Source organism: Astatotilapia calliptera, chromosome 22 (genome assembly GCF_964374335.1).
Source record: "Astatotilapia calliptera chromosome 22, fAstCal68.1, whole genome shotgun sequence".
NCBI classification, from domain to species: Eukaryota; Metazoa; Chordata; class Actinopteri; order Cichliformes; family Cichlidae; genus Astatotilapia; species Astatotilapia calliptera.
Window position 1 is genome coordinate 37,062,218 of NC_137442.1, and position 24,944 is coordinate 37,087,161.

Consider the following 24,944-nt stretch of genomic DNA (forward strand, 5'->3'; position numbering starts at 1 on the left):
AAATAGATGCGAGTAAAACACAGCAGAAAATAAATAGAATCAAAGACTCAGCAGCTCTTAAATCTATTGCCACCTGTTTATCAGGAGTGGGGCGGGTGGAGGTTTGCCCACAGCGGTCATGTCAGTGGGGGGTCCGGGGGTTTCTCTGTGAATGTCACGTTGCCGTGGCGGCGCGCTCGCTGCTCGCTCAGATTTGAAGTTTCATTTTTTCGCTGCAGAAAGAAGTTTCCTTCCCACACAGAGTGCACAGCAGACGCTGATGTTTGTGTCACTTTTAACAGATTCAAACTCACAGTAATCTGATTACTTCCGCAACGCTGCACGGTCGTACTCTCTCCATCACTCCATGTTATCCACGTCTGTTGCTGCCACGGACGTCACACGCTCGTACGTCATTGTCATGAGACACTCTCACAAACAAAATCACAGTTTAGTAACGCTGTACCGCAGCGTGCTTACGGGAATGTAACTGTAATGTAACTACTTTTTCTGCAATAGTAATCCCTTACTTTACCCGTTACTTGAAAAAAGTAATCTGGTTACAGTAACGTGCTACTCATGACAAACACATCGAATGTGTCCACCTAACCGTAGGGAGGTTCTTCTTCTGACCTGCTCACTTTCAAACTCCTTGCTCTGCACCTCGAGCACTTGACATCTTGTCTCTCCAGGATTTTTGTTTATTTATTCGTTAATGAAAGTTTTGCTACATTTCATCATCGTTTCTTTTCCTTCGATTATTAGTGTTTATTTAGTTATTGTCTTGCTTTCATCAGAAAGAAAGGTCATTGATAAAAACGATTGTTAACTGAACGATGGTTTCTACCTGCCCAGCCCTCAGATGCTCAGAGCTGTGTGTTGTTTCTATGCTGACTGCCTCCATCGTTGTCACTGATGCCTGCTGATTCGGTGTGACCTCATACTGCCCTCTCTTCACACAGATGCTGTGCATGGATTCACGTGTTTTTGTGTTTCAGAACTTGTTTTTCCTTCGCTGGATAACGATGAATCCTTGCCACAGATTCATCTGGGTCAGGTCGAATTCCATGTTTTTTTCTCTCCCCAAACACGGTGGCACTGTGTAGATCATGAGTGTGTGAGGAGGGAGGCTCATGCAGTAGTTACTGATTAACATCAGCATCCTCTGTGCTCCACATCTGCACACTGCAGCCTTTAATCCCACCCAGATTATTTTAAAGCCGCTTTTAGCGCTTAAGCTCAATTTTAGCGCTCTGACACAGGCTACCGTGCAGTCAGAAATACAGATACACTTAAGTACGTTTTACTCTTTGCTGATGTTTCCGGTGAACCAGGCCTTCCTTTCAGCCTAAACCTTAGCACCTCTTTTAAACTGCTTGGTCTGTCTTGTCATATCACTTCATGTCACTGACCTAATTTGAACCTAGAAATCCACCTAATGATATGGATGTGTCACTGTGATTGTTGGTACTGGGCCACTATGTGCCCAAACACAGGCCTCATGCCTTAAAATCTGTGTCTATATCTGTACTTTCAGACAAAATCAAAGACACCATTATATAGTTTGACTGTGCACTATATAAAGCATTTCTACCACTTCTTGGCTCTGATCTCACTATACTCTGACTTATTTAACCCCTCCTCCACTTGCCCTTCGAACCGCCGTGGTGGCCAGCGTCGAAAATGCCATCGGTCGGTGAAGAGGGACCTTCGAGGAACGTTGAATCCAAGATCGAACATGGCAGCTAGTCGATGAACGACGAAGAGCGAAAATCGCCCGGGATCAGACGGCATGAAATAAACAACAGCAAGCCGCAGAGGAGTGGTACCGACGCCCCGATTGGCAGGTGAAGCGAAGCTGTCGAAGGGATAAACGCAAATGGGTCGAGCGGAAAGCTGCTGATCGGAACGATACGAGAACGCTATTCCAGATCGTGCGCGATCTTACCGTCACCTTGACAGCAGACCTCTCCTCACGCAGAAAGACCACGATAAGCGCTGGGTAGCGCACTTCAAAGATCTCCTGAATCAACCTGCCCCAGATATGCCTTTGTTGGATGATGACTTAGCCAAAAATGATGAACTCGTTGTGGACACTGGTGCCTTCACTTCTGACGAGACCAAGGCGGTGATCAAGTCTCTCAAGGGTGGAAAGACAGCCGGCGCTCTACAGCACAGCGACTGCGGGCTGTGACGAGCATTAGACATGGAGCCCGAGCAGGTTATTGTGACATAATGTCAGTAATACTGTGTCTGTCTTTCCACACCTCAAACAGAGAAGACAGAGAAGTGTCTTATAACCATTATAATGGTGCCAACTGGTGCTAACTGGGCCTTCTGAAAATTGTAAATGTAAAAAGTAAGTGTGCTTTAAAACACATGTCGATTATATTTCAGCAGCAGTCACTTTTATATCGTTGCTCTTTTAGAAAGCCAAATATGTCTCATGTCACAAATGTATCTCTTTGTTATCCTTGTAACTTTCATTTATACGGATTCAGTATTATTCTAGTTAGTTGATGGTGTTCGGCGTTTTATGCTTGAAGCATAAACTGTACATAAAAGATGGCCACCGTGATGTCACCCATTGTTTAGCGAGGTGTGAGGTGCTGAGCCGAGTGTTACACTGTTGCTATCCTGTTGTGTTGCCACGTGTGAGCAGCATGTTCCTGAGAAACTCTGGGCCAGTGCTTCCCGGTTAAAGGGTCACCTTACAACGCATCATCTTTTTTCATTTATATTCTTTTTGTTTTTAGACCATATTTTTCTAAATGAACATCATTTTATGTTCAATATTCTAAATCGTGGAGTCTTTTTTTCCAGGCCTACACCGTATTCATTTGTCCCGTACTTGACTAACTCGCCTTTAAACTGAGCTGAGTTGCCTAATTTCGGTTAATAACTCTTTGGGAATCACCTTGTTATGTTTTGTTTGTCAAACTGGGTTATCTTTGGCATTTTTCATAGAACCACAGAAATGAGAAAAGGTCTGTGCGGTTTTTTTTGCTGCTGGTAACATAGAGCCTAAAGATACAGTTTAAGATGTGTTGTTTGCTGAGTTATGTGTTAGACACATCACAGGTTCATCCTTTGAGTTCGGTGTGTTTTTTATGTTTGACTGATTCATAGGTCAACAAAACAAAACACTATTGTCCTGGCGACGGTGATATGTTCAGGGACTGGAGTGAAAATGAGTTAAAAATGTAGCCAATGTCCAAAGAAACACCGAAAGGCTTTCATTAAGAACAACGGCTCAACTCTGCTGAAACCTCTTCCTTACTTCCTGATGTGCTCAGTGTGTTTGGCAACATCATTTCACACACAGCAGCACAAATTAAATCTGCATACTTTTTCTTTATCGCACCAAACCGACCATGTGAACTGTAAAATACAGCGTTTAGCTCTCATCACGGTCGTCAGTGTACCTGGAGCTGTGGCACTCTGTCCTGTCAGCACTCGTGCAGCTACGCCCGTGTCCACTCAGCACTGTGGGCTGCCAGCAGCTTCTGGAACTTCATGTGCTAGTCGTGTTGGCTCTCCACCTTTAATCTATGAGCATACCTTAAAATAGTATCAGAGACCGTAAGCGTATCCAAACACTGAGGCTGTATAGCAACTGGAGATTCAGTGCATTCAAAAATGTGTTTTTGTCTTTTTGCAATGGTTGCAGTTGTAATTTTTTTGTATATGTTTTCACATCATGTCAATAATGTCAGTTTTCAATTATACATGAGAATCAGTACAGTCGTTGTGAGAATATATAGTTAGAATAGTTTTAAATGCTACTGCATTTGGATAAATAAAACTGGAATGAGTCAGTCAGCTGGGAAATAATACTACACATCAAAGAGTTTTAATGCTTAATGCATGTTTCCTGCTTTGTCATTGAGCCAGTCATGTCACCGCCAGTGCCAGAAGGTCAGCTGCAAGGTCATCAACTGAAGCCCTAAATCTGTCCTGGCTCAGGCCAGAGCCTGTTTGGCCTCTGATTCAACCAATCAGCCAGTACCACCCCCTTAAATGCTGATTGGTCAGCTTGTTTATGCGTGAATGTGTGACTGGTTCACCTGTATTTCTTTGTTTTATCGAAACACACACTGTTTGGTATTTTGTGATGACCCCGATGCAGGCCACAAGCCGAAACCCGTTGGTCAGCTAACAAAGTTGTTCCCTGGTGCTTTAAGTGTCACTGGAGTCTTCACACCACCACATCAACTGGAGGTCGCCATCCATGGATGTTTTGCCCCCTATCCCAGTACATCTCCCAGTGGGGGGCAGTGGCACACCAGGGATGTCTCTGTGGCACCCCCAGCAGCTGCCTTTACTGTGGTGTTGCCTGCTAACTGACATCCTTCCACCAGAGCCAAAGCCAAAAGCTTGCTTTCTCAGCCTCCTCTCCTAATGCCTTCATGGCTTTCTGCAGGTTTGGGCCGGTCACTCATGAAGTAGCTGGACAGCTGCTTTGCCCACTATGTCCTGACACCCAGCCTCCACAGGGTAAATCCTGGCTTTGCTGTCAGGTGCCTGGCCTCTGCCAGTTCGGTCGTCTCTATCTGCGGAGAGTTGTTGTTATATCTCTTGGGAAGAGGAGCTTCTCCTTGAGGTTCACCAAATATCTGCCAGTCTTTACCAGCTGACATCATGCTAAAGCTAAAGCTCATGCTCGGCCCGTATTTATTGATTTTTCTTCAGCTTTTAATTCTATCCAGCCACATCTTTTAGTCGATAAACTTCTTAACCAGTTTAAACTTGATTTTAATCTCGTTGGTTGGATTTTAGACTTTTTAACTGACAGATCTCAGTGTGTGAGAGTAAACGGCTGTTTCTCCAAATTCATTTATTTATATAGCACCAAATCACAACAACAGTCGCCTCAAGGCGCTTTGTATTGTACAGTAGATCCTACAATAATAGATAGATAGCTGACTCTGAAGTATGCCATCACACTACACATCTTGAGGACTTCCTGACTTCCTTGCCACCCGAAGCATCCCTGGGACAGTGCCATCTTTTCTCCTTTTCATTGTTGCGTCCTTTTGTTATGAAAACATGCAGACTTGCCATGCTGTCCTGCCTACAGGACGCCAGCTGCCATAGTAAGCACTACTAAACAGGCAGGGCTATGGAAGGGAGTTGTAGGCAGCACTTATGAGAAACCTGAGCTTATTGTCTGGCATCCTTCAGATCTCTGCCCATCTGAGGCACCTGTTAAAAGTGGTGTCCCATCACGTCCAGGAGCCCTGGCACCTCTTACCTTTATAAAGAAGCATTCCTTCTCCACCCTGGGGACTTCATCCACCACCGTGGTCTCCTTCTGTTTCTTGCTGACTTGGAACTGTTGCGGTGCTTTAATCTTATTAATTTACCATTTTCTCTTCTGGTCAGAATGTCAAGTCATTGAATGATCTAGTTTATGACCCAATAGCAGTAAAACACAGTACAGAGATGATAATGCACGAACAACGTTGTTCATCCATGGATGTAAATATATTTTCTCCAGTTGCCCGCTGAACCCTGGTCACTAACTTTTGACTTTTTTACATAAAGATTCTGGTTAGTTACTTAGGTGGGTTAGCTTCCAGTGTCTTGGAAGTGTTGGTCCTGGTATTAAGCCAGAAAAGGATTCTCACCATCAACTTTATGTGCCTGTAGGTGTTACAACCTGTCTGTCCTGATTTTAACTAGAGATGGCACGATACCACTTTTTTATGTCCGATACCGATACCGATATCATAAATTTGGATATCTGCCGATACCGATATGAATCCGATATAGTGTTTTTTAATCAACAAAACTGTTTTTTAAATATCTTGCTGCATTTTGTATAAGTTCATACTCAAGTTTAAAACAACAACTACACGGACTCGCGACAGAAAAGCCGATCAGCTGATCATTAAGCAGTTTCATGATTGAAGTAGCAGCCGGAGAGCGAGAGGCAGTCGCTCGTTAAGCTTAATGCAGGAATGCTTTACAAACATTCAGAGATGGACTTACACACTTGCTTTACTTCTCTCGGGGATAACTTTGTCGGAGATGAAATGCCGGGTTGCTAGCGAAGCTCCAAATGCTATCCAGACCACCGACAGGTCCCGCATGCCACAGCCGCTCTATCACGTGATGCATACTGCTCCGACGTGCTAACGTTCTGAGGTGAGTTACGGCGTGTTGCAAGTTTTGTGAGGTGCTTTCGTGATATTTAATGGATCGGATTACATTTTTTATTTTTCTCCGATATCCGATCCAGTAATTTAGGTCAGTATCGGACCGATACGTAATATCGGATCGGTCCATCTCTAATTTTAACTGACAAATTGAAATAGTAGAGACTAATATTCCTGTTATGGCAGCAGGGGCTAGTGCATGAAAATGGACCCAAATACAGACAGAGGCAAACTGGTAGGTTTTATTTACAAAGACACAAGAGTAACACTTAAGCACCGGAAACATGAAATGAGAATCTAACAGGAGTCTGAAGCAGTCACGGCTCGTGGGTCGGGGATAGAGGTCACTGAAACAGAGGGAGAGAAATGCTGAGTGAGGTAATAAGGCAACTGAATGGCTTTCTAGTGGCTCACTGGCTTGCAGGTGTAGCGTGACATGATGGGGAAATGGAATGGTCTGCCATGAGAATTTGGCGGCGTGAACCCGGTCCAGAATTGTGGAACGGGCTGCTGCAAGTAAATAGCGCCGATTCACGAGACCAATACCCAGATCAGGGTCAATCTCCAGTACCGGCGAATGGCGACCTCCACATCCCAGGCAATGAACCCAATCTTGCTTGTAGCGGGGAGAATGGTTGGGACCTCAGAGCGATTGTGTCGGTGGCGAACTGGCGTGATAATGCATTGGCTTTGATGCTCCGTGAGCGTGGACGGTAGGAAATAAAAAAGTTAAACCTGGCAAAGACAGTGACCCACGTGCCTGCCGTGCACTCAGTCTCTTAGCTGTCCTCAGGTAAGTTAGGTTTTTATGATCCATCCAGATAGCAAACGGCTGCTTGGCTGCCTCCAACAGATGCCGCCATTCTTTCAGAGCGAGCTTTACTACTAACACCTCCCTGTCACCCACATCATAGTTCTCCTCGAGATGACGTGAGAAAAGCCACATGGTGTTCCTCAAGAGTCTTGGAAAATATCTGAATGTCATCTAGGGTAAACAAACACGAACCTGTCCACAAAATCCCTGAGAACATACCAAAGCTTGAAAGATGGCTGGGGGTTGGTTAGCCCAATCGGCATCACCGGGTATTCAAAGTGGTGTATTGAATGCGGTTTTCCATTCATCTCTTTGTCGGATGCACTGCGGAGGTCGAGTTCGGTAAAAATAGCAGCTCCGTGAAGAGTGTCAAACATGGAGTTCATCAAAGGCAGTGGATACTTGTCTTTGATTGTGATGTCAGGCCCTGGTAATCTATGCACGGGCGGTTCTGTCATTTTTCTCCACAAAAAGAAACCCGACTGGGAAGCCCATCCATTTTTCCATGGCCGCTCGTTTGGGTCCGGACACATTGCAGAGAAGTCTGGTGGAGAGCGAAGCTCCAAGGAATAGTTCAATTGTGCAATCGTACGGTCTGTGAGGTAGGAATGAAAGGGCCGTGGTTTTACTAAAAACTTCTTGAAGGTAGCTGTGAGGTGGCTGTAGCTCAGGAGGTGGAGCAGGTTATCTGCTGGAGGAAGGTTGGTGGTTTGTTCCCTGCCTCCACCAGTCTGCACCATTAGTCTGCTAATTCCAGTTAGTATGTCTTGTAGTTTATGTATTCCAAAGTGAAAAATCATGAATAGAAACAAAAGACTGAATGCATCTGTAAAAATAAAGCAGTAACGGGTTTGTGGATCTCAGGTTCCAGTTGAACTTGCAACCTGTTGAGTGGGGCAACAGACAGAGCCCCGAGTAAATAATGTAAACAAAAGATGCAGTTTGTATCTAAAGTTTGTCTAATCGCATGAGGTTAGCAGTGCTAAAGTATCAATGAAAGCAGCAATGCCTGTGGAAAGTCTGAAGAGGCCGAGGACCTGCATGCAGCAAGTGTTTGAATTCACACACTGATCACTCATGTAAAAACAATCTAGTTTTCTGTTTCATAATAAATTATATGTTCAGTTGATTCAATGGCTTTTCATCTCTTAATAATGATCAGAGGTTCCCAAAGTGTGGGGCCCGCCCCCTGGGGGGGGGGGGGGGGGGGGCGCAGAGCCATTGCAGGGGTATGAAAAAAAACAAAAACAAAACGCTTGGACACTGCTAGCATCATGGACAGGTTTTTGACGGGGCGCCCACGCAAACGCAAAGCAGGAGATGAAGCATCGCTGAATATGTTTCCAAACCAACTTCATTCCAAGCCAAATGCTAGACAATATGGTGAAGCAAATCCTCCCTTTGGCTTCACCTGCACAAGTGCCGACGTAGGTCTCTGCGACAGAATTAGTTTCCCTGCGTCGGCAGCAGCGCTGGGCTCTCAAACTCACGGACAAACAGGATCCCACAGCTGTTTATGTTTTTGAACCCATTTTGCACAGAGGGGCATTTTTTGAAAACTGTGTTGACAGCAATGTTGAACATTATTACTCAGGAAAAAACAACTACATGTAAAATAATGACACCGTGACGCCTCTGCCTTTGTAAATGGAGGGACAGTAACTGTGTGTAAAACCTGCAGACAGTCAGATTAACAGTATTTGTCTCCATTCTGCTATTCATCTCATGTAAACAATAACGTGGCCACAGCGTGACGTGAAAAAGGCACATACCTTTGACGTTGCGTGACGAACTCTGTATTCCAGTATTTTTAAAAAACCTCAGTTTTCGGTGATTCGAAACGCCGGTTACATGTGGACGAAAGGTCCAAACACACAGAAACAGCTCTGTGTGTGGACGCAGCGTAAAAGAGTTAGTAGCTTATTTTATTACTACCTGTAATTTATTGCAGTTTACTTGTATTTGCTTAATTGTTTACTAAATGTTTGAGGTGTGAAATAAACTGCAATGGAGTTTGAAAACAAAATATGGGTGTGTGTGGTTGGAGGATGTGTTTGTGCGCGGGGGGGGTGCTACAGCAGCAATATTTCTGACTGTTGTGCTTCATCAGCTGATGGTCATGCAGCCACCCACCTGGTGTAATTCCCATAGGACCACATTAATCCCAAACCGAGCTGGGGATGGGATCACTGTGACAAGCAGACAGGAAAACGACTGTTCTGCCAGAAGAGTGACACGTCCAGCAGTCACCACGAGTTTTATGTTGCCATTAGCATCATCTGAAAGTGAGAGTGTAGCTTTCACCCCTTTAGCAATAGTGGTGAAAAACTGACACTGCAGCCCAGTGTGGCATCTTAAATGAAGATAACGTGATGTAACGGTTGTAATAGTCAGGTCAGATGTTTTTGTTGTCTCTCTGTGATCGTGGTTCATTTTACATGCTTTCTAAAAGCCAAAACACAACCTCTATTTTTTAGCCACTGAGCAGTTTTGTAATACTCATTGAATAAATTCCCAGTTAATTCAGCATCCTGGTAACCATCCCACAGACATTGTCATTGTACAGGAACTTTGATAACTGCTGCATTTATTACTTCCAGGCTGGACGACTGTAATTCATTATTATCAGGAAGTCCTAAAAACTCCCTGAAACGCCTTCAGCTAATCCAAAATGCTGCAGCAAGAGTCCTGACAGGGACTAGAAAGAGAGCATATTTCTCCTGTTTTGGCTTCCTGTTAAATCCAGAATTCAAAATCCTGCTCCTCACATACAAGGTCTTAAATAATCAGGCCCCATCTTATCTTAATGACCTTGTAGTACCATATCACCCTATTAGAGCACTTGGCTCTCGCTCTGCAGGCCTACTTGTTGTTCCTAGAGTATTTAAAAGTAGAATGGGAGGCAGAGCCTTCAGTTTTCAGGCCCCTCTTCTGTGGAACCAGCTTCCAGTTTGGATTCAGGAGACAGACACTATCTCTACTTTCAAGATTAGGCTTCAAACTTTCCTTTTTGCTAAAGCAATATAAACCACCTTAAGGCTGCTAACAACTGAATTGACATTAGTGTATTTGTATTTGCTGGGTTTTGATCCGTTCTGTTGCAGAAAAGTTTGAAAGGTTTGATCTCTGAGAAAACATTTCTCTTATCAGTCTGATTGTGAATTGGTAACGCTGTTATGATGGACTGATGCATGATGGTAAAGTATCCGTTTTTTAAGCTCCACAAAGCCAATCTGCCTGAACCATGAACCTGTCTGATTTCACTTCTATTTTCTGATCTACCTCCACAGCTGTTGACATGACAACAGACGAGGCAGAAAGTCACCAGAAAAAGCCGAGGCAGCAGGAGGAAGCTGGCCAGGGCGCCAGACCTCCCACTCCAGAGGACGACCAGCTCCGACCTCAAAACCACAACCCTGCTGGCCGCGGTCTCACACGCCTCTTTTCCTCCCTCCTGAAAAGGCGTTCACAGTGTGAGAGCGAGGGTGGAGAAAAGGAGGACAAGGAGGAAGAAGCTAAAGCACCCATCGCTGACCCCGAACCTGAACTAAAAACAGAGGGCGAGGTCGCCCTTGACCAGCACTCAGTAAGCAGCGCTGAGGCTCAGGTCAGCCTGTGTTGGTGACTGTGTTACAGACTTAGGTCTTACCTGTGATATGTAAGGAAATGTGTCATGGATCGAGTTGCAAAGTATTTCTTATAGGATGCGTCAACTTTTACATTACTGAGCAAATCATTTTCCAAACCTGAGACTCTTGACTGTAGACGGTGCATGAAGCCTCCTCCCTGCTCAGGCTACAAGAGAAACATTACAAAGGTGGTGTTGGGCTCCTTCAGGTGTAGCCTGGATCACCTTTATAAAGTCTGATTACGCTGTGACTTATTTAAGATCCTCCGTGTGCTACATGTTCACATAGTTTACACTGTGACACCTCAGATGTGTGGATGATCTCACAGTTTTTGCTGAGCTGTAATGCTTGACATGCACATCTCCATCAAAACTGCACCATAGCACGATGTGCATCCTCTTCATAACTCTGACAGCCCCTGCATCCATCGGTTTAGACACAGTAACTGTTGTTTTCCAGTATGAACTGCTCAGTTTCACCTGTGATGGCATTAAATCCAAACAAGGTTGTCACCTGGTGTTCAGATTAGTAGTATGAATTGCACTTTAGTCTTTTTGCAAAGACACTGATGTTTTTACACATATAAATATATCAGTTACTACATGACTGGTGTCCACTGTGGTAAAAAACAGCTTTTACCAGTTGCGTCAGATTTCCAAAGCAAAGCCGTTCCTTCCTTTAAAGGACCTTGAAAAGCTTATCCACGCATTTATTACATCCAGACTGGTCTACTGTAACTGCCTCTACTCGGGCCTCCAACACTCCTCTCTTTGCCGGCTCCAGTTAATTCAAAATGCAGCTGCGCGTCTTTTAGCAGGTACGAGAATTCATGAACACATAACTCCAATTTTAGCCAAATTACATTGGCTCCCTGTTAAATATCGTATAGATTTTAAAATTCTTTTGTTCACTTTTAATATTTTGAATAATTTAGCGCCCAGTTATCTTTCTGATTTACTCCATTCATACAATCCCAACAGAGCACTTATATTGTCCAATCACAGGCTCCTAGCACAACCTAGGACTCGAATGAAGTCGAGAGGCGACCGGGCCTTTGCATCCGTGGCACCCAGACTCTGGAATAACCTCCCCGTCATATTCGCACTGCCGAGTCGATCCAGTCTTTTAAATCACGTCTTAGAACTTATTTTTTTACTTTGGCTTTTGATTCTGTCTAGTTGGCTGTTTTAGCTTGTTGCGTTGTTACCTATTGTTTGTTGTCCTCTTCTATTGTTTGTTTTAACTGTCTCATGTTTTTATTGACTGTGAAGCACTATGGTCAACACTGTTGTTTTTAATATGTGCTATATAAATAAATTTTGATTTGATTTGATGACTGCTTCATCATCAAAGTGTCTTTGTCAGGCTACCCAGGTAGAGAAGAAAGAGACTGACGAGGACAAGGTTGGAAAAGACAAGGAGAAACACGAGGACAAGGAAGGGGAGGTTACTGTGGAGAAAGAAGAGGAGAAGGACAAAGAGAAGAAGGAGGAGGAGGAGGAGTCTGGCCCTGAAGAAGGCAGTAGGGGAGAAAAGGACGAGAAAACAGCAGAAGAAGAAGCCAAAGCTCCCAGAGCGCCGCGCCGACCCAAGACCATGCAGATCAAAGTCACACTGCTGGACGACACTCAGTACGAGTGTGAGCTGGACGTAAGTACACACACACAGACAGACACACACACACACAGACACACACAGACACACACACACAGACAGACACACACACACACAGACAGACACAGACACACACACACAGACACACACACACACACACAGACAGACACACACACACAGACAGACACAGACACACACACACACACAGACAGGCACACACACACACACACACACACACACACACACAGACAGACACAGACAGACACACACACAGACAGACACAGACACACACACACACAGACACACACAGACAGACACACACAGACAGACACAGACAGGCACACACACACACACACACACACACACAGACACACACACACACACACACACACACAGACACACACAGACAGACACACACACAGACAGACACAGACACACACACACACAGACAGACACAGACACACACACACACACAGACAGACACACACACACACACAGACACACACACACACACACACACACACAGACACACACAGACAGACACACACAGACAGACACAGACAGGCACACACACACACACACAGACACACACAGACAGACACAGACAGGCACACACACACACACACACACAGACAGACACAGACAGACACACACACACACACACACACACACACACAGACACACACACACACACACAGACACACACAGACACACACACAGACACACACAGACAGACACACACACACACACACACACACACACACAGACACACACACACACACACAGACACACACAGACAGACACACACACAGACAGACACAGACACACACACACACAGACACACACAGACAGACACACACAGACAGACACAGACAGGCACACACACACACACACACACACACACACAGACAGACACACAGACAGACACAGACAGACACAGACAGGCACACAGACAGACAGACACACACACAGACAGACACAGACACACACACACACAGACACACACAGACAGACACACACAGACAGACACAGACAGGCACACACACACACACACAGACACACACAGACACACACACACACACACACACACACACAGACACACACACACAGACACACACACACACACACACACACACACACAGACAGACACAGACAGGCACACAGACAGACAGACACACACACACAGACACAGACACACACAGACAGACACACACAGACAGACACAGACAGGCACACACACACACACACAGACACACACAGACAGACACACACACACACACACACACACACAGACAGACACAGACAGGCACACAGACAGACACAGACACACACACACAGACACACACAGACAGGCACACAGACAGACACAGACACACACACACAGACACACACAGACAGACACACACAGACAGACACAGACAGGCACACACACACACACACAGACACACACAGACAGACACACACAGACAGACACAGACAGGCACACACACACACACACAGACACACACAGACAGAACACACACACACACACACACACACAGACAGACACAGACAGGCACACAGACAGACACAGACACACACACACAGACACACACAGACAGGCACACAGACAGACACAGACACACACACACAGACACACACAGACAGACACACACAGACAGACACAGACAGGCACACACACACACACACAGACACACACAGACAGACACACACAGACAGACACAGACAGGCACACACACACACACACAGACACACACAGACAGACACACACACACACACACACACACACACACACACACACACACAGACAGACACAGACACACACACACACACAGACACACATTAACCCAATTCCTTAGTTATTTCATAAACTCTTTATTCTTGCTTAAGTAAAACTAAGGTGTAACACTGAATTGATTGACAATTTATACTTTATACTTTAAAAAACAGTCAAATGAAGTGGGGACACTTTTGACCCCTGATGGCTCACATTGTATGCAAATCGGGAGGACATCACAAGGGTTAAGGAGTCATTTGTGCAGGGCTGCTTTGTTTACACATGCGAGCAGCTGATGGCGCTCGCTGCCCGTGTCACTGAAACAGACACTATGTAGAACACCTCTGTTATCATCAAGCCAGCAAACAAAGGTGGTTCAGCTGCCGTACTTAGTGGTAACCATCACTCATAGTGGTACCAGACCAGTTCAGGAGAAGCTGGAGTCCCTGTCACTGCTGTCTGTTTCTCCACTGCTTATTTCTGACCACATTATCCTGCGTGTGACATTAGCAGGTAAATCTAATGTCTGCTCCATTTGTTTGTGCGTGCGCACTTATACATCTTTGTGAGGACCAAAGATTCGAGTGTTACTATCCCTGTGGGACCAACATCCCCGCAAAATGTGCCTTTAGTGTCAGGGTTACAGTTGGCTTATGGTTAGGTTTAGGCTCAGGGTGAGGCATTCATCTTTGATGCATTACATCACTGAGATGTAAAAGGCAAGTGTGTGTGTTTGTGTGTTAGAAACACGCTAAAGGCCAGGAGCTGTTCATGAAAGTGTGTGACCACCTGAACCTGCTGGAAAAAGACTACTACGGCCTGGCAATCTGGGAAACTCCCACTATGAAGGTGAGCGTCAGTGTAACGGTCAGTATCCAACAATCCCAGCCTCACTGTTCCATTAGGAGGTATCATTCACGTCATTGTACCTGATGATTACACTAACCCTTTGCCCTGTTATTGAAGGAGTTGATGGTCCGAAATCACTAAAGCTTAAACTGCATGTGACATTTTCTTGATTAGACTTGGATGGACCTGACCAAAGAGATCCGCAGGCAGGTACAAGGTGAGCTCAACTCTTCCACAAAGAAAACGTGTGTTTGTCTCTGTGACACTGAGCCTCACTCACAAACAGTAATTGCTGTGAGTTTCAGATTAGGTCTGTCTGTCCTCATGTTTTCTCACGCCTGTCTTTTCCTAAACTTTATCTTCAGTCACAGTGAGTATCTGAGGAGGAACGATATTCAGCAACGTTTGTACTTTTAACCGTCACTGTTTTGTCTCCACATGGATGCTGTAGTTTCACTTTCAGGCAGCCTTTCTCTTGCTTTTTTGCTTTGACCACTGCACTGCAGACAAATGTGTTTCCTTATAAAGAGAAGCATGAGTGTGGCAGCATGCAGATTGCAAGTAAAACTCATGAGCCTGTTGATTTAGAATGATTAATAAAATCAGCCACGTTTCATAAATCCAGTGGTAGATTTGTGTGAGCAGGGAAATAAAGATTTTTGCACACATACTCATGGGTTACTCCGACCAGTCTGGGTAATCGTTTAATCACTCCTTCCTTTCTTTCTCAAGGTGCCAACTATAATTTCACTTTCAATGTAAAATTCTATCCACCGGACCCAGCCCAGCTATCAGAAGACATCACAAGGTACAGCACATATCCAGTCTCCCACTGGTGAAAATAGTTTTATTGTGTCACACAGTGGACGGGGTGTGTAGTCCATGTGTGTGTTTTTAGTTCCCACAAGGATGAAAATGCGTCCAGTTTATCAGCTGGAGGCTTCAGAGCTTTCTGTGGCATTTAAGAAGTTTTCAGTCAGTCAGATGGCGGCACAGATGGATCCAAGCTGCATGTCTGTTTCTAACCTGTGGAGCCTCCATCTTTCCTTCCAGTATTATTTGACCTTCTCCAGATTGACATTGGTTATGTATTATTTCAGTAGGTGAAGCAATTTTTCCCGGGAACAACCCGACCAGCCTCTGTGAGTCCGAGCTGGATCAAATATACCTTTGATGCGTTCATCAGTGAGCGTGCGAGTTCAGCTCTGACTCTGGTTTCCACCATAGTTTTCTGGGGCTTTAACACATCTCACAGTACGCCTGTATTAATCCAGGTCCTTTACCATCTATCTATAATTAATGTGAGAACTGCATGTGCATTGCAGATACTATCTTTGTCTCCAACTGCGAAAGGACATCCTCCAGGGCCGCCTTCCCTGCTCCTTCGTTACTTTGGCTCTGCTGGGCTCCTACGCTTTGCAGTCAGAACTTGGTGAATATGACCCTGAAGTGCACGGCAGTGAATATGCTAAAGAAATGAAAATGGCCCAAGGTCAAACCAAGGAGCTGGAGGACAAAATGATGGAGCTGCACCGCACATACAGGTCAGTCACCCAGTGGAACTCTTATTTCATTAGTTGTAGATCCATCCATTTATTTTCTTCCACTTATCCATGGCGACCACATTCTCACTGGGATGATGGTGGATTTGAACCCAGTACACTCTTGGAGTGACCGCTGGGCCACTGTCTTGCCACTTATTGCAGAGAATTTATGTAAAGTTCACGAGTTGCTGTGTTGCTGAGCTCACCAGTGCTTTCTTTCTTTCTCAGGATGCACCAAACTGTAGATTTTCCCACTCCTAATATTGTAGCAATTTCTCAGATGAGTTTTTCTGTTTCCACAGTTTAAGGATGGCCTGTTTCACCTGCATGAGCTCCTCTGACCACATGTTGTCTGTTCTGTTCACTCAAATCACCTCCAGGCCTTTTATCTGCTTAATTGATAATGACGTAACGGCGTAATCACCCACACCTGCACATGAAGTAGCCTGTCAATCAACTGTCCAATTACTTTTGGTCCCTGTAAAAAGTGGGTGGCACATGTTAAGGAGCTGACGCTCATAAACCCTTCATCCAATTTGGATGTGAATACCTTCAAATGAAAGCTGAGAGTTTGCACATTATGTCCACGTCCAGATAAAAAACTTGTCAGTATCTCAGGTTTGTGCGAAACCGTCGATCGGTCACATGCGATAGACGGAAACGTCCGCAGCATCACTAACATGTGACATGTGTCTTTGCAGACAGGGAAGTTAAGCTAACAAACATCAGAAATAATTGAACGGTCAAGTTGTGTGTGAGCTTCATGGAATAATAATAATGGATTGCATTTATACAGCACTTTTCAGGGCCCTCAAAGCGCTGTACAGTTCACTCTCACATTCACACACTGGTGGAGGCAGCTGCAGTGGAAACACTTGTTTCTAAAGTGAAACATGTAGTAAAGCAGCTGACGCCGTTACACATTTAACATCCAAGTGTGGATTCAGTCAGTGTCACAGAAGCTAAAGATTTTGGATTTCTTTGGGGTGCCATCGCAGATCCATGAGCCCAGCGCAGGCAGATCTGATGTTCCTGGAGAATGCCAAGAAACTTTCCATGTATGGAGTGGACCTCCACCAGGCCAAGGTGAGCATCCTCAGCTGCTCTTATTATTCCTGTTCTTCCTTATAGACTATTTTTAACTGCTCCAATCAATAAATAGTGAGTAGTGATTCACCCTTGTTTTCCATGCTAACTTTGGGAGCAGGTAGTTCACGTACTTCACAGAGAACCTGTCCTCTAACATGTCGGCATGAATGTGGTGCTCCCTGTGGCGTCTGTGCAGTGTGACAGTGTGCACACCAGAAATAAGGTCATTCTCCTCACATCAGAGCAGGTATTAAAAATAAATATAGGAGAGCACTTTGAAGATGATACTGCCCCCCTGTGGATGCTTGGGAGCAGCACACGTCGGTTGCACCACCAGTCAGAAAAGAGCTTAACAGTCCAGATGAAGTAAACATAACCAGGTGTAGTGATCCAAGGAGCATCCTTTAGACCACTGCGTGCTGACTGGGCTGGAAACTTTCTATCATTCAGTATCTCCTGTTTATTTATTTGCCTACATTGCTTTAGGAGTTATTTCTTTCATTCTGAATATCTGTTAGGATCTGGATGGAGTTGACATCATACTGGGGGTTTGTGCCAGTGGTCTGATGGTTTACAAAGATAAACTGAGGATCAACCGTTTCCCCTGGCCCAAAGTCCTCAAAGTCTCATACAAACGAAGCAGCTTCTTCATCAAAATAAGACCATCCGAGGTAAACCGCCACAAAAACGTCCTTTTTGTTTTTCGTCCTTCTAAGGTCTGTTAGTCTTGTTCACAGCAGGTTTGTGTCTGTTCTAACAGGTGGAACATTATGAGAGTGCCATTGGATTCAAGCTTCCCAACTACAAGGCAGCCAAAAAGCTGTGGAAAGTGTGTGTCGAACATCACACCTTCTTCAGGTGTTGTATTCTCATCGTGCTGCATTTCTGAAGGAGCTGTGGCTTTTTTCAGAGCTGAAGATCAATATTCTTATGTGCAGGCTGACCTCCTCTGAGATGGCCACCACCCCAAGGAAGTTCCTAGCATTGGGCTCGAAGTTTCGTTACAGCGGTCGGACTCAGGCGCAGACCAGACAGGCTAGCTCTCTGATTGACAGACCAGCTCCCCTTTTCCAGCGCTCCTCCAGCAAGAGGAACTCTCGCAGTCTGGATGGAGGTACGCCTTTACTAACAGACGGACTCTGTGTTGCACTCGTGTTTTTCAGTCTGGCCTATGAGTCCTTGGGCAAACAGCGACAACAGACCTGTATGTATAAAACGGTTGGGTGCGCCCATGCTGCCATCGGTTTTAGCCAAAACTCTTGACCCACTGGTGCAATCGAAAAATTCCAACAGTTCCTGAAATTATCTGTGCTTTTTCAGTAGTATTATGGTCGTTACGGCGGACAAAAGGCAAAAGAAAGAGAATTTGGCAGAAAGTTAACAGAAGAAGAGGGAAAATCTGCTTCATCACCTGCTGAAAGACAACAACAACCAACATGAGCACGAGTAACGGTCAACAATTAAATGTTGCTGAGCAGCACACTAATGATACAAGACATGTTCAGAGGCAGCAGACCGAGATAGTGTGTCTGTGTGTGTGTGTGTGTGCGTGTGTGTGAGTGTGTGCGTGTGTGAGTGTGTGTGTGTGTGTGTGTGTGTGTGTGTGTGTGTGTGTGATTGAGATTGAGACACAGCTGGCCAGGAGGGGACAGAGGAGGAATGCCTCTCCTGCACCTCTGTGATGCAAGAGGTGCTGGGGATGGAGCAGGAGGAGGGAGGCAGGCTCTCAGCAGACCGTGATCTTTGCAGGGCTGCTGCGGCGCCGTACATGCGTTTACTGTAATGACCCTAATATGACTAAAAAGCACAGAGTTGCTGCTTTCACAACCTGTTGTAATTCTTTCAGTTGAGGTCCAGGAGTTACAGATGTTGGAAGAAAAGTTGCAAACACCTGTTTGACGCCAGCAACAGGTTTAGGCTTTCGAGGGTTAATCAGTCCGTTCACGTGTATACGTGTGTTCTGTGTCGGCTTCTTTGCTTTTTACAGTCAGCTGGTGGCTTTGATGTGTTTCAGGATTTGAGTGACATTTCTATACAAAGACTGATTCACAAAGATAGCTGCCAAGAGCACAGTGGCAGCACACAATGCACTCGGACTGGGTGCTTTTTGTAGTACGAGTACTTTTGAGCTGATTCAGTTGACTTGCTTCCTAAACCCTTGGGTACATTAATGGGTCCAAGTAGTGTTTATTGATAAATTACATCATAAAGAATTATTGTTGAATGCTTTCCAAAAACAAAGCGAGGCTATCGTCTCTTCCATTCTAGCAATGGTGTCGACTCCCGACAACAAGTCCAGTCGTCCTGTCAGTGCCCCTGTTATGTCACCAGTGTCACCTGGGGAGGCCACCCCGTCACCCCTGCTACCCACCCTGCCTCGTTCTGACCACCACGATGTCTCCACGCCCAGAGGACACCGATATTCCAGCAGAAAGGCAGAGCTACTGGCACAATGCCTGACAACTGACAGCGTCAAGAGCCACAGTGCCAAGTCTACTCCAGAGATTAAGGTAGGGGATTACCACCGAGCCCTAACTCTACTTATTATTGGGAAAAAATACCTCAGCATAATTTATAATCTGAGATTCACAAGACCAGAGCAACCCAGAGAGGAGAGAGAGGTTCAGCTTGACAGACACTGGGTGAGCGCTGTACATCTACAGCACAATTCCTGTATAACTTTGTATAAATGAAGTGATCACATCTTAGCTTTTCTCCTCTCTCTTCCTGGAAAATACGGCCCCTGTGGACTCAGTGTCCTTTGTTTAAAATGCTGATTGGAAATGAACTGCTGCTTGTCAGTTTATGCTAACTTGCCTTCAGTTGTGCTCAGTAGGAGCTGTTGTACTACGCTGGACTACAACTTTATTTACATTTGCAAAGTGAACACAGACCAGCGCTCTGGCTACTTCACCCTTGGTTGTAACTATATGAAGGCTGTTGTCCTGTTTTTCCTGAAGCTGATCCTCAGCATGTGAGTTTTGTTTAATGTACTAGAAGGTGGGCAGGAGAGAGCGGAGGCATGCCCCGTCTTTGGCCATCACTAATGGGGAAAAAGAACGAAAAAGCCAGGTTTGTTTTCCTTGTACATGATCAGACCTGCTGCATGATGGATCAGACCACCTAAAGATTAAAGACGTTTTTATAACTGGATCTGCATATGCTCGTATAGTGTATAAGAAATATCTGTATCTGTGTGTGTGTGTGTGAGTGTGTGTGTGAGAGTGTGTGTGTGTGTGTGTATCTGTGTGTGTGTGTGTGTGTGAGTGTGTGTGTGTGTGTGTGTGTGAGTGTGTGTGTGTGTGAGTGTGTGTGCGTGTGTGTGAGTGTGTGTGCGTGTGCGTGTGTGTGTGTGTGAGTGTGCGTGTGTGTGTGTGTGTGTGCGTGTGTGTGTGTGTGTGAGTGTGTGTGTGTGTGTGTGTGTGTGTGTGTGAGTGTGTGTGTGTGTGTGTGTGTGTGTGTGTGCGTGTGTGTGTGTGTGTGAGTGTGTGTGTGTGTGCGTGTGTGCGTGTGTGTGTGAGTGTGTGTGTGTGCGTGTGTGTGTGTGTGTGTGCGTGTGTGTGTGTGTGTGAGTGTGTGTGTGTGTGTGTGTGTGTGCGTGTGTGTGTGTGTGTGTGAGTGTGTGTGTGTGTGTGTGTGTGTGTGTGTGAGTGTGTGTGTGTGTGTGTGTGTGTGTGTGTGCGTGTGTGTGTGTGTGTGAGTGTGTGTGTGTGTGTGTGTGTGCGTGTGTGCGTGTGTGTGTGAGTGTGTGTGTGTGCGTGTGTGTGTGAGTGTGTGTGCGTGTGTGTGTGTGTGTGTGTACTGAGTTTTGCTGAGTTGCAGTAACATGTTCCCCTGTGTTTCCTCTGATGGGAGAGCAGCACTCTCTTCAGGACAGAAAGATGGAGATGGTTCGAGTGAGGAAGGTTAGCGTGTCACTGCTGCGCTGTGATCCCTGCATCAGCTACACATCAGCTCCTCTTTATTTTGACACAGTGATTTGCTGCCTTGGTTGTTTCATTATTTCTGCTGCCTGCTTCCCTGTGAATGCTGCTGTATTTTCTGAGCTTTTCTGAAGTTGAATCATAAATCATTCAACTTTGCAAGTTTGAACTGTATCTCTCATTGCCTGCAGCTCTTGGACAAAGTGGCTCTCTCGTATTATTACTGTTATTATTTTGATTATTGTTGTTATTATTATTATATTATTGTAGTAGTTTCTTTCTTTCTATCTGTAAGTGCTGGATGTGTAAATAAGTGTGAGCCTCTAAAGTGGGCTAAAGTGGGCTCCTATAACCAGTGTAATGTGTCGGGACGACACAGCCCCAGTTCCAAAAATGTCAGGATAAAGAAAAAGAGGGAAACATAAACAGGTATTTTATTCACAGTAAAACATAAAAGACCAAAATGTTTAAACTGAGACGTTTTCACATTTGAATGAAAAACACTGGTTCTGTGTGATATGATGTAACACGTGTGCACAAAGCTGGGACAGGAGCGTGTTTGCAGCTTTGCAGCTGCCTGTCCTGAGCATGCTGTGGAGCTCTGTGGCTGCTCGGGAGTGTTTTTAGTTTTGTCATTACGCGGCGGCCCAAATGTTCTCAAGGTTTGGATAGTTCAGGACAGTCTGGACAGTATGAAGCCATGTTGTGGTAATACGAGCAGTTTGACCTGCTGAAATATGAAGCTCTTCCATGATAACAACATCTGGATAGGAGCAGATGTTACACTGAAACGTGTGTGTACCCTAACCCCCGTACCATCAGGGATGCAGGCTTTGGTTCCTCTCCTCTTTGTTTCTATGGACTAGGTTCCTTAGTCCATTTAATTAACCTTTGCACAGAGACGACTTTAGCCTTTCTGCATCATATTCACACACGGCTTCTTCGTTGCTTGACGTAGCAAGCCAGCTGTTTCCTCTTAGTACCACTGACTTTTCCAGCCTTGTGTTGCCCTCATGCCAACTTGTTTTTGGATGTTTTTCTGCCATCAAATTCAAAAGGAGCTTATTTTTCATAAAATATTAAGACGTCTCAGTTTAAACATACTGTTTTCTGAGCTGAGAGTAAAATATGTGAGAGTTGAAAATCATTGAATCCTACTTATACATTTATTTACGTTTCACATAATGTCCTTACGTTCTTTGGGCTTTAAATTGAAATATGATTGAAATGTTTTCATGTTGCCTTCTCACCATTCTGACTGTCCACACATGTTTTAAACTGAATGCAGATGTATTTAAATTAAAAAGAGCTAGGCTCATGGCATGGAGAGGCATTCAGGTATTTTTAATCCATCTACGAGACACCTGAAATAGTCACTGAATAGTGTTTGATTTTTTGAAAGCATTAGTTCCAGATCTGACTCAGGAGACAGGCACGCATCCTCCTGCACTTCCTGCACACCGCACTGCCACTGCAGCAGTTTGCATGCACAGAATGTGCCGTCCATAGATGTGCAGCAAATATGCGACCTAGTTCCCCTGGGATCCCTACATATTTCTGTGTGGACACTCTGCCACATCAGGTTATAAAGCCTTCCAACATTAAATCTGCACCGACGATGCTGTGAGGCTGCCATCCATGTTTGTGTCCAGTATATTTCACACTGACTGTGTCAGCAATGATCAAAATGAAATATTGATTTAGTTCTATTAAGAAAGAAGAATAAGATCAGTGTTGAACCATCGGTGCATTTAATAACAGGTGATGGATCTCAGTGCATTCAGCTGGTAGCGGTATAAATCACTGCAGAGGCTGATAGCAAGCCAACTTCCTGTTTTAGTTGTAAAAAGCGAGGTTCCTCAGAATCTCCAGTGTTTCTGCCTTAGTGCAGTTAAGAGAGCCTTCACCAGCTCACTGAGTGTGGGGATGGAGAGGAACTGGGTCCCAGCCTGCTGCGTCAAACACATGACTGTTGTTAACGTTACTGAGCTGGACGCAGTCGGGCTGCAGCCTGCATTGTTGTTGTGATTGCAGAGCTCGTTTTTGATACGGCTCATGTCATTGGTCAGTCGTGCTCATGGGACACTATTCAGAATCACATGTGAAATGTTCGAACCAGTTCTTATGTTAAACCAGTGTTTTCCTTTTTCCTCATTTCCACAGAAAAGATCAAAGAAACTTGAGGGTGAAACAATTTATATCAGACATAGCAATTTAATGTTGGAGGTTTGTATCTTCAGTCTTAAATAAGCGTCGTTTGCTGTCACAGCTCCGTTCTTTAGTTCTTTCATTCTTTTGTTCTGTCTTTTGTTCTTCCTAGTTTAACCCTAAAGGGTTGGCATGCACCATTTTCCTGTCTGACTCTCATGCAAGTAGCTTCACTTTACTTTCACATTGTGTTTGTCCGTGTGATAGATGACTGGGAAACATCTCCAGGAAAGTTCACTAACGTATGCATTAATCGTCCTTCCAACCTCCGTCTGTGGTTTACGTCAGTGATGTTGCTTAGAATGAAATGTTGGAGCTCTAGTGCGACATAAACACTCACTTCAAACTGTGATTGGTCGAGAGGAGCAAGGCGCTGTATTCCTTTTTCATTGGTTATCAGAGGACCCAGTATAACATCATCTCCTGGGCCCGGATTCACAAAACTCTGAAGTACTAAGAGTTTGTTTCCTGGTGACAACATCCTATGAAAAGTCTTAGAATTTGTTTTTAAGAATTTCCCCTTAAAGTTGGGACTAAAACTGTCACAATTATAAGTTATTCATAAAGTGTCTTAGCTCTGAGCTTAAAAGTGTGGAACAAGAGAAACGTTGAAGCATCAGTAAAGTTTTAACTCACTCGGTGTTAGGCTGGGACTCCCTGCTAATGCACTTTAGGTTTGATTCGGAGCTAAGCGAGGGGATTGTGAATATGAGTCCTGGAGAGACGTGCATGTTACTTTTTAACCAATATCAGCTCCATGTGTGACACCATCACTGCTCTCATTTGGACAAAAAGAGTGAACTTCACTGATAATTTGATCGCAAACCACAAAACGTTCGAGGAGAAAAACATGTTCTCGACTGACTTCATGCAACAAGCAGTTTCAAGAAGGATAGAAAACAAGCTTTTCTGACAGCCATAAACTCTCATCATTTCACACCAGCCAAAGAGTGGGTGTAAGTACAGTGGCTTGCAAAAGTATTGGGCCCCCTTGAACTTTCCCACATTTTGTCACATTACAGCCACAAACATGAATCAATGTTATTGGACTTCCAGGTGAAAGACCAACACAAAGTGGTGCACACGTGAGAAGTGGAACGAAAATCAGACATGATTCCAAACATGTTTTACAAATAAATAACTGCAAAGTGGGGTGTGCGTAATTATTCAGCCCCTGAGTCAACACTTTATAGAACCAGCTTTTGCTGCAGTTCCAGCTGCCAGTCTTTTAGGGTCTGTCTCTACCAGCTTTGCACATCTACAGACTGAAATCTTTGCTCATTCTTCTTTGAAACAGCTCCAGCTCAGTCAGATTAGATGGGCAGCGTTTGTGAACAGCAGTTTTCAGATCTTGCCA

The 24,944-nt window shown here is 44.9% G+C and overlaps 1 protein-coding gene across 21 annotated transcripts in view; it reads left to right on the plus strand.

The window, feature by feature from the left end:
- epb41a (erythrocyte membrane protein band 4.1a) overlaps positions 1-24,944 on the plus strand; it is a 52,737-nt gene that overhangs the window by 1,554 nt on the left and 26,239 nt on the right. For 6 of the 21 annotated variants that reach the window (XM_026155481.2, XM_026155484.2, XM_026155497.2 and 3 more), the window contains exons 2-16: positions 10,245-10,561; positions 11,949-12,233; positions 14,719-14,823; positions 14,998-15,040; positions 15,556-15,631; positions 16,149-16,367; positions 17,366-17,453; positions 17,975-18,127; positions 18,217-18,314; positions 18,395-18,570; positions 19,725-19,966; positions 20,454-20,528; positions 21,317-21,361; positions 23,543-23,605; positions 23,700-23,747. In XM_026155481.2, the coding sequence (XP_026011266.1) occupies positions 10,253-10,561; positions 11,949-12,233; positions 14,719-14,823; positions 14,998-15,040; positions 15,556-15,631; positions 16,149-16,367; positions 17,366-17,453; positions 17,975-18,127; positions 18,217-18,314; positions 18,395-18,570; positions 19,725-19,966; positions 20,454-20,528; positions 21,317-21,361; positions 23,543-23,605; positions 23,700-23,747 (2,025 nt within the window). In that variant the 5' untranslated portion in view covers positions 10,245-10,252. The remainder of the gene's footprint in view (positions 1-10,244; positions 10,562-11,948; positions 12,234-14,718; positions 14,824-14,997; positions 15,041-15,555; positions 15,632-16,148; positions 16,368-17,365; positions 17,454-17,974; positions 18,128-18,216; positions 18,315-18,394; positions 18,571-19,724; positions 19,967-20,453; positions 20,529-21,316; positions 21,362-23,542; positions 23,606-23,699; positions 23,748-24,944) is intronic. The other 15 variants (XM_026155489.2, XM_026155490.2, XM_026155494.2 and 12 more) reach the window with 6 other exon arrangements.